General features: G+C 41.2%; 1 protein-coding gene across 2 annotated transcripts in view; it reads right to left on the bottom strand.

The window, feature by feature from the left end:
• Positions 1-14,608, bottom strand: part of LOC142489353 (merlin-like) — a 216,878-nt gene that overhangs the window by 63,375 nt on the left and 138,895 nt on the right. For both annotated transcript variants that reach the window (XM_075589936.1, XM_075589935.1), the window contains exons 5-6: positions 3,565-3,648; positions 2,030-2,098 (exon numbers count right to left, since the gene is read on the bottom strand). In XM_075589936.1, the coding sequence (XP_075446051.1) occupies positions 2,030-2,098; positions 3,565-3,648 (153 nt within the window). The remainder of the gene's footprint in view (positions 1-2,029; positions 2,099-3,564; positions 3,649-14,608) is intronic.

The following is a 14,608-nucleotide window of genomic DNA, read 5'->3' as shown; positions in this document are numbered from 1 at the left end:
GACGGCTGCATTAAGGAAAATTTTTTAAGCATAGTTCCATTACAAATTGGTACTGGCCAAAGATATTTTGATGCACTTCAAGAAGAGTTACTTAAATATGGTCTTCACTGGCGAAACAGTGAGCAGTTGGTAGGCTTAGGGACAGATGGAGCTGCAAGCATGTTAGGCAGTGTTAATGGACTTGCAGCAAAAGTGAAACATGATGTGAAACATTTGATTTCTGTGCACTGTGTAGCTCATAAATTACAGTTATGTGTGCTGAAATCTGTGAAAGATGCTACTTACATTTCCAAAGTAGACGATGTTCTAATTGGGCTTTTTAAATTTTATGGAAGTTCGCCCAAAAGGCAAAATGAACTTGAAAAAGTTGCTACATCTTTGTCTGCTACAATTTTAAAAGTTAAACATATTAATCAAATTCGATGGGTCGCAAGCAAAATTGGAGCTCTCAAATCTCTTGTTGCTGATTGGAAGTCATGTGTTCTTCATATGAAAGCTATTGTACAATCTCGAAATACAGTGGAATCCAACCAGTGCAAGGGATTTCTGAAGATGCTCCAAAAATTTAGGTTCTTAGTAACCGTACATTTCTTACTTGATTTTCTTCCAATTTTGAAAAAGTTGTCCCTAATTTTCCAGCGAGAGAGTCTGCTACTGAGCAATGTTAAATTGCATGTAGAGCAAACATTGTTTTCACTAGAGAAATTGGGACATACGGTAGGTGAGGTAGAGAAAACATTTCTAGACAATATATCTATGTCTGGAAAATTTCAAGAAGTTGAATTATCTGACCTACCGCTGGGAAAATTGGAGTATGAACAAGACAGAAATGCATTAATTAAAGCAGGCATAAAATGTTTAAAGGAAAGATTTTTGGACAATTGCTGCAAAGTATATGGTGTTTGTTCCATTTTTGATCCGGTTTCGTGGCCGTCTGGTAGTGATCTAATACATTATGGTGAATCTGAGATGAAGGTGCTCACTAGTCACTTTCATCATTTGATATCTGAAGATCCCCTAGCAAATGTTACAGAAGCTACTCTTTCTGAATGGTATGAAATTAAAGTTTTATGTAAGCATTTGAAGCTAGAGGATATTCTGAAATCAACACAATCACAAAAGGACAGGTTTCCGTTATTCATTAAGTTGCTTTCTGTTATTGCAGTCCTTCCCACATCAACAGCATCATGCGAAAGGGGTTTCAGCGTCATGAATCCAATTAAATCCAAAAAAAGATCCAAACTACAGACTTCAAGTTTAGGTGATCTCTTGACAATATCAATTAATGGACCACCAATTGATTTGTTCCAACCAGACTGTGCCATTGATAACTGGTATTTTTCAAGCAAAATGCGTCATGTGAAGGGCCATGCACATAGCGCAACTTAATTTATGTTGACTGTACAAAAATAATTCCACTTCTTTCTGTTTCTGTATAAATAAAATAAACGTATGTCAAAAACTAATCTTATTAGTTCTTACTAAGAATTTATTAAAATTGCAATCGGGCGGAGCTAGGGGCGGAGCTATGGGCAAGTAGATTTTTTGGGTGGGCGAGTAGATTTTTGGGTGATTTGTCGAACACTGTATATATATATATATATATTCATGTAGAGGTATCAGTACCGTGTTAGCCGAGCTTCAATAATCAAAAAATAAATAGATGATACCGTTCTGTGGCTAACGAAATGCTTTTATTTGTGCGAGCTTTCGAGATGCACTGATCTCTTCTTCCGGCGATGGTACATTTCGTTAGCCACAGAACGGTATCATCTAATTATTTTTTGATTATATATATATATATATATATCCTGAGCATAATTTTTTTTTGTCACAGAAGCACCACTTTGGGCACGGTTAGGCATACTCTAACATGCAGCAGGTTATAAAGTCTCTTTAAGTGACTTCTGTTGTTCGACCAATACAGTATCTAACCAAAACGTGATCATTTAAGCGGATCTGTCAAATGGCCAACACATGAGAGTAGAAACAAGTAAACTCAAGGTAATGAACACGGCTGAATACTCACTCTTTTCGGTAACAGTTCATCTTGGGATAGAAAACCAGGCTGGTGAATGTTAGGGTTGTAGTCGCCATACTTAAAGACACAAAGATTCATATTTAACACTTTTATTAGTAGATGGTCATGCAATACATTGCAACGGCGAAAAGACCAGCTGGCAGAAAAATTGTTGAAGTGTTAACAGACTTGTACCCTCTAAAATGATTGAACATTTTAGATACAAACATGTAAGGCTCATTTTCCCACTGGTGTATACATATGTAGCCTAGTGCCCCAGACTATGTGTTTCCTGGCCCTAGTATGTAAGTCCTGGTAAGGTGCAGGCAGTGTTAGGGTTAAATCCCTCTCACATGGGCGAGCATGTGAGTCCGTTAAGCCACCGGTTAATTTGTTGCCATATCCAGGTGCAGGCCTAATGGCAGTTGGGAGTATCATGCCTGGGGGGCCAGGGGGTGCCTGGGTCACATGTAGTATGGTGTGATCATCTAAACCTGCCCAGTTTTGGGTCTAGGTTATTAACCCCTTCCCAGGTATATAAGATGCTTCCTACCCAAATTTAGTGTTGGAGTTCCAGTATGTAGCCTGCTCCTCAGGGAGTGAGGCGGTGTTCTACCTTACCCCATCAGGGGGTAAGGGGGTTGGAACTATCCAATGGGCCTCAAGGCTTTGGGGGGCCTAGTCAGGTAGAATGACCATGCAAGATGTGAGGGAAGTGTTCCATATCTGTGGGGTGTATTTCAAGAGAAGGAAGGTTCAAGTCTGGCCTGCCAATAAATCGTGAACTGTTCCTTGGCTTCGTGTGAATTACTGGAAGGGGTTCCTGTAGGGACTACTCCCTGCCTCTGGCAGAGCCCTGCAGGATGTAGGCGCTGTACCGAAGAACCAAAAGCCTGTCCTGTTGCCGCTCCCACTTCCATCTGCGGAGACTCGGGCCTCCTGGAAGACCACAGGTGAGCTACTCAGCACCACAAACATACCATGTAGCTACAGACCTCCCTTATAGTGTGGGGGGGGGGGAGGTGTTTTATATACATACGTATGTATATATATATATATATATATGTACTTAATAGCTATTTGAAAAGTCTTTTCATGGAGATTTGATAGGAAAATGTTAGATGTTTTCATATTTTTCATGTACCATGTACCAAATTTCACCATTTAATCTGAAATAGGGTTTTGGGGAGATGGGGAGAGAGACCAAATTAGTAGACGACTCGTTGATTTATATACCGCCACATAGAGTCACCTATACAGTACTTCACAGGGGTGAGATACCTGTGATCTCACCTGAGATACCTGGGAAATAACCTAATTTAAGTATGCAAATATGCATATTTCCCAAGAACATCTTCAGTTCAAAAACTCTGAATACATTTTTCAATCTTTAAAAAAAAAAAAAAATTTGAATATAAAAACGATTGTCACGTTTGCTATAAAGTGATAACACACAGGCCCCTCTGGTAGTGAAAGAGATAATAGAGAGTTGTATTTTCAATGGTGTTATTATTTTCTATTGGGATTGTGTACGAGGTTCTAACCTTTGCCTGGACCGCGTAGGAGGCCAGCAGAACAGACGCTTCAGGAGAACACAGGATCTCTTCATCCAAAATCTGTTTCTTAACCTAATGCAGCAAGAAGAGAAAGAGAGTGGATTACAAAGTGCCACGGAGGTGGGAATCGCATCATTCTCTTCCCCCTCTAAAGTAATATGATAAGAGAAGCAAATGACAGCACAGGAATGTTAAATCTTGCACTGCACGAGACTACTGTATCTGGGAATCACATTTGTGGATAACGTCAAACCACAATGTTAACTAACTAGTTGCAGGAAATGACTAACCATCACATGCAGATGCAGCGATCTTCCGTGTACTGAAAGAGGCACGACAAGCGACACTGCTTGTTTGTTTTTATTAGGTTTGAAGCTGGGGGTTTTCCGGAGCAGAACCGCGTTGATTTCAGCTCAGAGGACCCCCTGCCGGTAGGAGCCATGGGTGGGTTCACAATATGGCGTTTTAAAAGTCCCGCGGGGCAATAGGGAGTCGTGTCATCATCCTTGATGTCTTCCTATTGGCCCACGTGACGTGGGAGCTTTAAACTGCACAAAGTTACTGCCAGCACCTACGGAGTAGGAATCTCGGGAACCAGGGGGTCCCAGAGCCGAAATCAACACACTTAAGCTCCGGATACGCCCTGCTCCAAACCTATTAAAAAAAATTATAAAGTATAATGTCGCCTGGAGTGCTCCTTTATTATTTAAAAAAAACGGCAGAGCAATGGGAGATAAACTCCTGCCTTTTGTGTTTCATTCTTGAAGGCGCAGCCGTCAGGAGACTGCTTCTACACACAGCCACAACGTCCGAAAATCTGAAACACGCTCACCGGCAAGCAGAAGATCTACGTTACCCTGCATGCAAAGCCATCATTGTTTTTTTTTTTATAGTTTTGGACTTTTCTTTTCTGATGGGATTCCAGATCTTATAGCATCATTTTTAATACGGCGATCCCCAATGGTTTCTTCACCAAAAAAGAAATAGAAAATACTATTCAAATTACACATTAGAGATCATGAGTTCAATAATTAGTTCACGGTACTAGTGGTCAAAAGCTTGAATGATACAGTTATGGCATTTCTGTGTCTTTTACAATCTTTCAGTTTATAGAAAGAGGTGCTAAAAGAAGCAAGCTCAGTTGCTCTATTAGTTGTGCCCAGAAATGAGCACAAAAGTAGAGTTTGGCCAACCTCAACTAAAGGCCACAAAAGCCACATCCCAAATAGTGATACACGTTTGTAAGAGCAGTTTTCAGCACGGAAGTTTTCCTCACAGCTACCGTGATATCCAGCGATAAAGGACTTTGCACTGCCGGCTAGATCAAAAAATGAGCGCATCTCAAAATAAGATTGTTCATAAGATTAAAGGTAGGTTAGATGGGGACTGACTATTTGTTTTACGTTTTTCTTTGAAAATGTAGGTTTTTTTTAAAAGTACTGTACTTCCGTATTTCGTGCGGCTCGGGATTCAAAGGCTTTCACGCTTTACAATGACTAAACAGAATTTGCACAGCGTTGCCCCTACGCGTTTCGTTGCAGTATCCAATTTATCAGAAGTAGAGCCCTATGGTGGTCTTTTGTGTTCCAGCTATTTCTATGATTCTCTGAAGGCTGGAGAACCTTTTCAATGGAGCTACATAGACCCATCTGAATTAATGGACTATTAAGATTTCTTTTTTATTAGTGACTAATAATATTACTCTATATAGTCCATATACTGTGACTTTTTATATTGTTTTGTTTTATTATTATTTTTATATACAATGTTGAGATACACAAAAGTCAGTTTGTCACAAATAAGTCAATATATTAGACTATCACACAGGAATAATGAATACACTTTTTTAGATAATATAAACTTTTAGATATTACAATTGGGGATATGTCATTATAGTACACAATTTCATATGCATATCTTTTGTGTAGGATGTAGTTCTGACTAAGCGTACTTTTTCTTCTATTTACTTTAAAGCACTTGGAATCAACTGTAAATACCACAGCTGTTAATGGCCACGGAATCACTTGAGAGAAATTGTGAGGTTCTCAGACAAAAGCTGACTTTTATTGGAATATTCTAGAAGCCTATGAGACTCCCAAAATTCAAAATAAGGTAGATGACCATCCATGAGTGAGACTCCCTCCAAAGGAGTTGTGAGATACAGTATCTGTGAACTATATATACTATAAAACAATAAACTATTATGTGTACACAGGTGAAAAAAATGGAGATTGCTTCCGAGGTTCACAGCACCTTCACTCAGCCAGTTGTATGAATATAAAAAACTTTATTAGTAACCAGCAATGTACAACAGCATGAACACTCTTACGCGTTTGAAAAAGTCCTGGCTTGGTTGAAACGCGTAAGAGTGTTCATGCTCTTGTACATTGCTGGTTACTAATAAAGTTTTTTATATTCATACAACTGGCTGAGTGAAGGTGCTGTGAACCTCGGAAGCAATCTCCATTTTTTTCACCTGTGACGTCATATCCGGTTGGGGCACGCAGATGCCAGCAAGCAGAATCCCAGCACACAGAGCCTCCAGGATCAAGCTTGCAGCCGCAAACAGGAACGGCTTTCAAGGGACCTCCACACGATACACAGGGGAGACAGGTGAGGATATATTGGTAGCCGGGCCGTGATTTACTTGGGGGCGCCCCCTTGGGAGGTGTCCCCTTGTACCTCTAACCGGTTTTCCAGTACCCCACTCCCCTTGTTAGCATCGGAGATACCCCTATATTGCCTTATTACCTGCATCACCTATATACCGGCGTCAAACCTTCTTTCCTAAACACACTCCATAGTGCCTGGTAGTGGCATCGATAATTGGGGTTACCCTATTTTTCCATATTATGTGTACACAACAAACTAGAATAAATAATCTAAAGGAAAATAGTGATTACTAAGCAATGTGGGAAAAGTTGTGATTAGGGACCATACGGATAAATAGTGTATAAAATATTGTAGGAGAATAAAAACACAAAGGATCATCAGTGCCTTTTCCCTACCGTTAAAAAATGCACTGTACTTTGTGCCTATCCTAAACATTGGTGGAATATTTTACTTAATTTGCAACCACCATCTTCACTGGTAGGTTGGTTCAAACACCAGTGAAGTGAAGATACACAGGAAATGTGAAGTTCATCAAGTAAAGTGACCTGAATTTAACAGGAAAAGCAACTATGTCTCGAAATAAGCAACCGGTTCGGCATGAAGCAGTTCTCAAATATGCATTAGCCTTCAAAGATACAAACATAGGGACCTAAGAGTATTAGTCACAAGCATAAGGGGATCATTCTAACTTAGTCATATACAGTAGTAACAACTATTACATAGTCCCTTAAATCATGTCAGAGTAAGCGTCAGGAGAATGGAAGCCAGAAATGGAATGCAAAGTGCTGCAATTAAAAGGTAATTACATTGCATATGCACACAAAGCGCTTTCTAAGATTCCATAAAGTGCAGTGTTTAGCAAGACTTTCCAAAAATGGGCACATATATTTCATCTTTTTTTTTAAATGTATCCTTATCAAAAAGTAGATTAAGGTCCGTTGCTGGGGAGGTCGGGGGCCGGCGGTCGGGTGGAGGGGGAGGTCCGGTATTCCCCCCCCCTTTTCCCCTCTCCATCCCCTACCCTCTCCCCCTCCTCTTACTCCCTTCCCCGCCCCCACCCCTTAACCCACCCTGTCCACCCTTTTCTTTTATTCTTTCACTTTTTATTCCTGACTGGTCAACTTGATCCACAAGAATGGAGGCCCATCAGTATCTCAACCTGACTACAGGGGACTGCTCCCCACCAATGTAGAACTCAGGCGATAGGAAGAAGATTTCTCTCAACCGGTCAAAGTTTTTTCTTCTTTTTTCTCCATCTTATAAAAACTTGTTCATATTTGGTATTGAAGATTACCTTTAATGTTGATATACCTGGTCTGTAACATCTACCTAATAAAAAATGTTTGAACAAAAAAACAAAAAAAACAACAACACCCTATTAATATTTAAAAAAACATATAATAATTATGTAATACATATATTAATAGGGTGTTGTTTTTACTATGTTTATTATATTAAATATGTTTATTATGTATAATTAGATGTTATATAGTGATTAATATAGCATTGGTGCGTTTGGGTTAAAACCATGACATCACAGCTAATACTTATATAAAGGATCATTGGACTATTGTGGACTAATGCACGATCCCTGAGGAAGTTCCATATTGAACGAAACATGTTGGATGAATGCCAAGAGTTCCGGTGTCTATCTGATGTGCGTAGCGTCTGCACCACTTCTGTCTCCTCCACTGAAAGCGATCATCCGGTCCCAAAGCTTCATCACGAGTGATGTCACGTAGGACAGTGACCGGAGTGGCTGGGAGCAAAGAAGCAGGAAGAAACACAGAGGCACAGGACTTACCAGCCAAATAGGAATGTCTTCACGGACATTCAGCTGAAGAGTGTACCTAAGATCAGGAGGGTCCCCACGCCAGGTCCTCCATAAGTTTCATACAACACTGCTGTCTAAGAATATCCGTTTGTGAGTTCCCATTTATTCATCATTAACATACAGTATCACTGTGACAGGGTGAATAAACGTCACCAGCCCTATGCCTGGCAGACCTATGTTTAGGTCTGCAGTGCAGCAGTGACCGGGTTAACATTCAGCTGGGAAGGTCTTGTCAATTAGTCTGGTCCCAGCTGCCTCATCAAGGAGCTTTAAAAACCCCAGGCTTCACACACATGCAGCCTCTCTGACCCAGTGAGATACTGAAATGCTGAGGGAGAACTACTGCTATAAGGTCTGTCTTCACTATACTGATTTGCTATACTGTTACCCTGGACCTTGAACAGCCCTTGTTGGGAAAGGGCAAAGTCCTGCTCAGGACTTATTTTCTGTTTGTTGCTTATGCTGAAGAGAAGGTGTTTTATTTTGTATGCCATATTTTTGAGGCTAAATAAATAAGCCATTTCAGAAACCCACGTGTGGTTGCATGTACCCTGCAACAATCACACTATTGTGTTTTTCCTTTTTTCTCCATTTCCCCTGTGCATTAAGGGAGAACTAATTTCCAGATACGCTGTTAGAGGGGTCACACCCTCGCAATATCTCCCTCTGCCTACCATGAGCCTTTATATTCACTTGTTCACTATTTAATTTGTTTGGTTTGTGTTTGCCATTCAAGTCATGAATTCGGGGCACAATCAAACAATTAAAGCAGCAGTACAAACAGTACAATGATAAATAATTATCCAAGTTGCCGATCGATCCGTTCTCCTGTGATTGAACGGCGAAGATTCGGCTTGAGGGTTCACTAAATGGCTGCAGAGGAGTATTTTGCAGTCTGTTTGACTTTGTAAATGGTTGTTATAAAAACAAAAAAGGCTTGATGCATTCAAAATGTAATTCAGAGCTGTTTAAAAAGTATTTTCACATAGTACAGAACTGATTTATTAAAAAAACACACATAGAATATTGCTTGGTCTGCAGCTTTAAGAAAATACATTTATGTTTATTCAAGAACCAAGTATACGTCGCTGTTCATATTAACCCTTTTGGGTGCCCTATGGACGTAGCTACATCATGACAGTTTCTGGCACTCCTAAATGTCTCGCTCGTCTTTCTAGGCGAGATTGCGTTGTGCGCTGTCACTCAGTGAAACTGAAGGGAAGGACGCCTCCCATTCCGTCACGTGATCATGAGTGCGGACTCTGGCACTCTGGTGCAGTAACCCCTCCGGCACTCAAAGGGTTAAGACAGTGAGGGTTGGCAGGTACCAAAAGAGCTTCTGGTTATCTGGATAGCCCAGCTTCAAAGCTGCTCATACATGCTATATACATTCCTGATCAAGGGAGACTAGAGGGACTTTATTCTGCACCATTACAGATTCACTTTAATTAAGATCATTCGTCTTTGCTACAATTCCAGTGAAAATCTGTTAACTGAGAGGGTTAACCGATTGCTCTAATATAAAAAGCGAGAGAATACAGTTATTACAAATTTCAGATAATTAATTTCAGGTGATTACAGGGAGAGTTATGGAGTATTTTATACTTGGACATAACATCATTCCCTTTTCAAAGTTATCAAGTCGTAAAAATGTATCTGGTTAGGAAGGGGACAAATGGTTTAGAGGACACATAGGCCTGTCAAAGCCTCTGGAGTCTCTCACAACGAAGACTTGAGGGCTATAAGAATTGTTTTTTTAAGCCTCTCAAAGTGAGACTGAAGAAGGGGTTGCACGACCCCTTGAGGAAACGATGACAGAAGTTTAGCTGGTAATGAATACGTTTTTAGTTTTCCTCCTTTTTATTTGATAAACTATCCGACCCTATTTAATTTAATAAGTGCTGTCTTTGAGCTCCAATTGAACCTATTACCTTTTGAAGAAATTGCCATAATTTATGGACTTGTTTTGCTGTATTTGAATTCTGTTTCATTTGTTTATTTTGTATTTGAAAGGGGGACCAGGGACTTAGGTTTTAATCATGGTGGCTGAAGCATAATTGGGGTGTAGTGTGAAGGTTTTGGGGGTGTGAATGCTCATTTACATTGCCCCGCGAGGAGGTCAGTAATGTTTATTTGGTCATTTTCAATAATATTGCCTGAAAAATAATTTTAGGGCCTTTACTTTCTAGAATCATAACTTCCCAAAAATAATTTTTGCAGAATAATGGCATATATACAGTATGTGCTATTGTTAGGCACTTTTGATTAATCTTAATAAAGGTTTTTGCAGTGGCGTAACTACAATTTTTGGAACCCCCTGCAAAACATATTTAAAGCCCCCCTCTGTCATTCTTCACTCCCCTCCCCCCCCACTCCAACTCTTCTTCCGTCTCTAACTCTCCCCCCTTCTCAACCCTCCCCCTCTATCCCCGCTTCTCTGTCTCTCCCTTCTAACTCCCTCCCTCCTCCACCCCAACTCTCCCACACTTCCCCCTCATCTCTAACTCTCTCTACCCCATCTCTGTAACGCTCACACTCAATTCCCCAACCTTATCACCTTGCCTTGTGGGCAATGTGGGACAGGGGTGAGGCCTCTGGGGCCCATGTTGGTGGGAAGCTGGGGCCAGGCCATGTGGGATCATGCAGAAGTAGTCCCGATATCTGGGTGGGCCCAACATCTGGCACGGGTACACCGACAGGTGGTGGGGGAGCTTGGTGTGAGGGCCCTGCAGCAAACAAAGGCCCCGGCAGCCCTACACTGAGTTTGGGTCCAACCTCTAGCCATGCTCAACTTCCAGGGCTGGCCCACCCCCTCCAGCTCTCAGGCTCACCACATTGCAGGGTTTTCCAGTAGTGTAGTTACGCTCCTGGGTTTTTGTAATGTTGGCTTGAAAACCTAGACCAGGTGTCTGCAACCTCTCAAGGAAGAAGAGCCAATTTATAAAAAAAAAATGTCTTTCTCCAAAATATTCCGAGAGCCGCAACACATGCATGAATATTCTACCACGCTCAATAGCACTCCATTTTGACACTTATACACATATATATATATTGTGGCAGCTCAGGTGTTCCCAAAAAGAGCTTGCTGGGGTTCTGTGTTTTGTTAACCTATTCTCAGCTGTTTCAGCTGTTGGGGGTTGGTGGCTCCTTCTTCCCAGGTTTTAAGCCCGCCCCTCCCCACTTCCCTAGTTTGCAGGTCCTTTCATTCTGCTGGATATAGACCCACTGTGGTATTTCTCCCTCCTAATAGAGGTAAATGAGAATTTTAATCCTAATAGAGGTATATTAGTATTTGTATTTTATTTGTAGTGTTAGGACTTGCGAACAGGTGTCTGCCTTGTCGTGGCTCACAAGCTTACAATGCTTTGGCCAAAGGGTTAAACTAAATTACCCCTTTTCAAGAGAATATATAAGTATTTTACTGTGTATTTTTGTCATGTTGGATGTAGCATTGGGCTTCTCTGTCGTGTTGTATACATATGCCACGCTCAATAGCACTCCATTTTGACACATATACATATATATATTTTGTGGGCGGCACTACCTTTAAGTACAGCCAGGAGGAGGGCACCAGATCTGCCTCATGATTGGTCATGCCCAGGCTGGATGTCACTGCCTCCCGCTGTCACTCAAGTACAGCACCACGGAGGGGGAAAACCCCATATCAACTACTGGCAACCTGATTTCACCAGGGCTGCCTGTACAGAGGCAGAATAGTAGCCATCAGGTGACCTGGGCTAAATTTACAAATACACAATACATACATACACTAGCCCCCTCCCAAAAAAAACCCCTACCATGACCCCCCCAAATACACACACACTCTACCCCCCAAATACACATACAAACACACTCGTCCCCCCCCCCAAATACGCACACACTACCCCCCCCCAAATACGCACACACACTACCCCACCCCCCCTAAATACACACACACTACTCCACCCCTCCAAATACAAGAACACATACTACCCCACCCCCACAAATACACACACACACTACCTGGGGAGACGTTGGGCCCGGCAGCAACAAAAGGCCCAAACAGACCCGCCGCAGCCACTGCTAGGATAATGAGGGAGATAGGCAGCAGCTGGGGGTCGGCAACCTGCTGAGAGCCGCAAGTAGGAGCAGATGAGCCGCAGGTTGACGACGCCTGACCTAGACAAATAAAACATCAGGCTTTGTTTACAGATGGCTGGAGTTGCTGCTCCTTTTCCCTGCTACTCTTGCTCTGTTGTGGCCAGCAGTGATGAGTTTGATACTGCACCTTGATGCTTGGTAACTGACAGGTGTGCATTATAAGTACATTATGTATTTTCCATGTCACAAAGTGTGATATTACAAGCCATAGTAAAGTCATAAGGAGAATAGGACTCGTCTTTCTATGAATGTTCAAAATGCTTTAAGTATTAAAAAAATGTGTTTTTTTTAAGAGATTATATTTATTTGTTTAGCTGCAAAGACGTAACACCAAGCTGCTGTATGTAATAACAGGACTTATTATAATTTGTGTGCTACGTGCAATAGATAAAGTATCTTTGTTACCTGTCTGCGGAAATTTCAGGTTAACCAAAATGAAAAGGGGAGCAATTTGTAAAAGGCTAGTTAAGCTCAGTCCTCATAAGAATCTGGGGCAGATAATTAATTACAAAAGCAAGGAAAAGAGGGGCAGGAGGGGAAGCTCCCGCATCAGCTTGAAATGAATGAACTAGTAAATGATGTAGTAGGAAATATCATCCGGTGCAAAAAGGGATAGAAGGATAATGAACAAAACAGACAGAAAGGTTCCCTCATGAATGCACTCAAAAACGATAAAGTGTGAATAATGAAATATAATTAAAATAATTTATTGAATATCATTAATAAAAAATTATCGTACAGAGGGGCGTGGTAAGAAGGTCCAGGGCCACCCCCAAATGACATACCAGAAGAAACTTCCACATAAAATTCATAGGGAAGAAAACCTTAGGGAACACTAGTATATGTATTGCCATAAGGTATATAAGCTAAGGCACTTAGGGCCTCATGCAGAGAGCAGCGCTATGCAGAATTGGAGAGGGGGAAACATTTTACCTTTTTTGGAGAGTTTTTATCTCCATATGCAGAAAGGGCAGAAAACTGCCTTTCTGCATATGGAGAGTTTCAACCAGCGCTATTAGCGCTGTTGAAACTATTGGGGAAAAAATCGCGTTTTTTTTTTCCCTCTCCACCGGCCGCGGAGCGCCAGCTGCTTGGTGGAGAGGGAAAATGTTGAAAATCGCGCCATTTTTTTGGCGCGAACAGCCACTAGATGGCGATCGCGGCTCTCTGCATACGGCAGAGAAAAAAACTGGAGAGATTTTAAACTCTCCAGGCGCGCGGCGAATTTGAAGGAAAAAAAAAAATGGCGCTTTTTTTAAAACTTGCCGGTTTCTGCCTTTCTGAAGGCAGAATCCGCCAATTAATGCCGCTTTCCATGTTAGCGCTGCTCTCTGCATGAGGCCCATAGAGAGATTCCAATGGAATAAGTAACTGCATGTAGTCTGGCAGTACTATTATCTAAAAAACCAGTAGGGTACTAAAATGACCTCTCCCAGTACTAAGTCCAGAGGAATCTAATCTAATGGCAGAAAGTGAATACCAGTAATGGCTAAACTAAATACAAAACTAGTGTTACGTAATGGTGTAAGTGTATAACAACGTATGGTCACAACACAAGCACACTCCAGTGAACAATAGTCACCTACTTAAATGTAAGCAACATAATCCATATAAAGATGAAAACAGCATGATGAGAGGGTGGGATCCTAAAAGGGCTAGCATAAAGTATGCATATGTAGAGCCCAGAGGCACGGTTCAAGGACCGTATCCAGTTACAGCCTCCTAAATATCTTAAACAGTAGACACTAAGATAGTATATAGTGAATATAGTGAATAAATGTGTACTGAATAATATACTAGGATCACCACAGAAGAATACAGAAAATAATACAAGTCGCTGTATACTCCTCAAAATAAAGGCAAACACTTAAGAGGTATGTATAATAAAGTGTAAAAACACATGCTGATAATGAGTGAATGCATCAGTATCATAGCACCCACAGAGCATATTGAAAACGCATGGACCTTCTTACCACGCCCCTCTATACGATAATTTTTTATTAATGATATTCAATAAATTATTTTAATTATATTTCATTATTCACACTTTATCGTTTTTGAGTGCATTCATGAGGGAACCTTTCTGTCTGTTTTGCAGACAGGCCTGCACAACTCCAGTCCTCGTGGGCCGCAAACAGGCCAGGTTTTCAGGATATCCCTACTTCAGCACAGCTGGCTCAATTAGTGGCTCAGTCATACTGAGTCACTAATTGAGCCAGCTGTGCTGAAGTAAGGATAGCCTGAAAATCTAGCCTGTTTGCGGCCCTTGAGGACTGGAGTTGTGCAGGCCTTATTTACAACATAACAAATAACAAAGCATTCAGCAGGCCTCGTAGAGTTCAGTAAGGTCATAGGCATTGAAGTCAGAATTTTTCTATTACCCCTTTCTTTTGTTTCTGCAGTAACTTGCAAATATTGCATACCAATGAGTTGTACTTAAATCAT

The sequence above is a fragment of the Ascaphus truei genome, chromosome 3 (genome assembly GCF_040206685.1).
Source record: "Ascaphus truei isolate aAscTru1 chromosome 3, aAscTru1.hap1, whole genome shotgun sequence".
Taxonomy (NCBI): domain Eukaryota; kingdom Metazoa; phylum Chordata; class Amphibia; order Anura; family Ascaphidae; genus Ascaphus; species Ascaphus truei.
The sequence above is the reverse complement of the archived record's forward strand: the minus strand, read 5'-3'. Positions and strand labels throughout refer to the sequence as shown.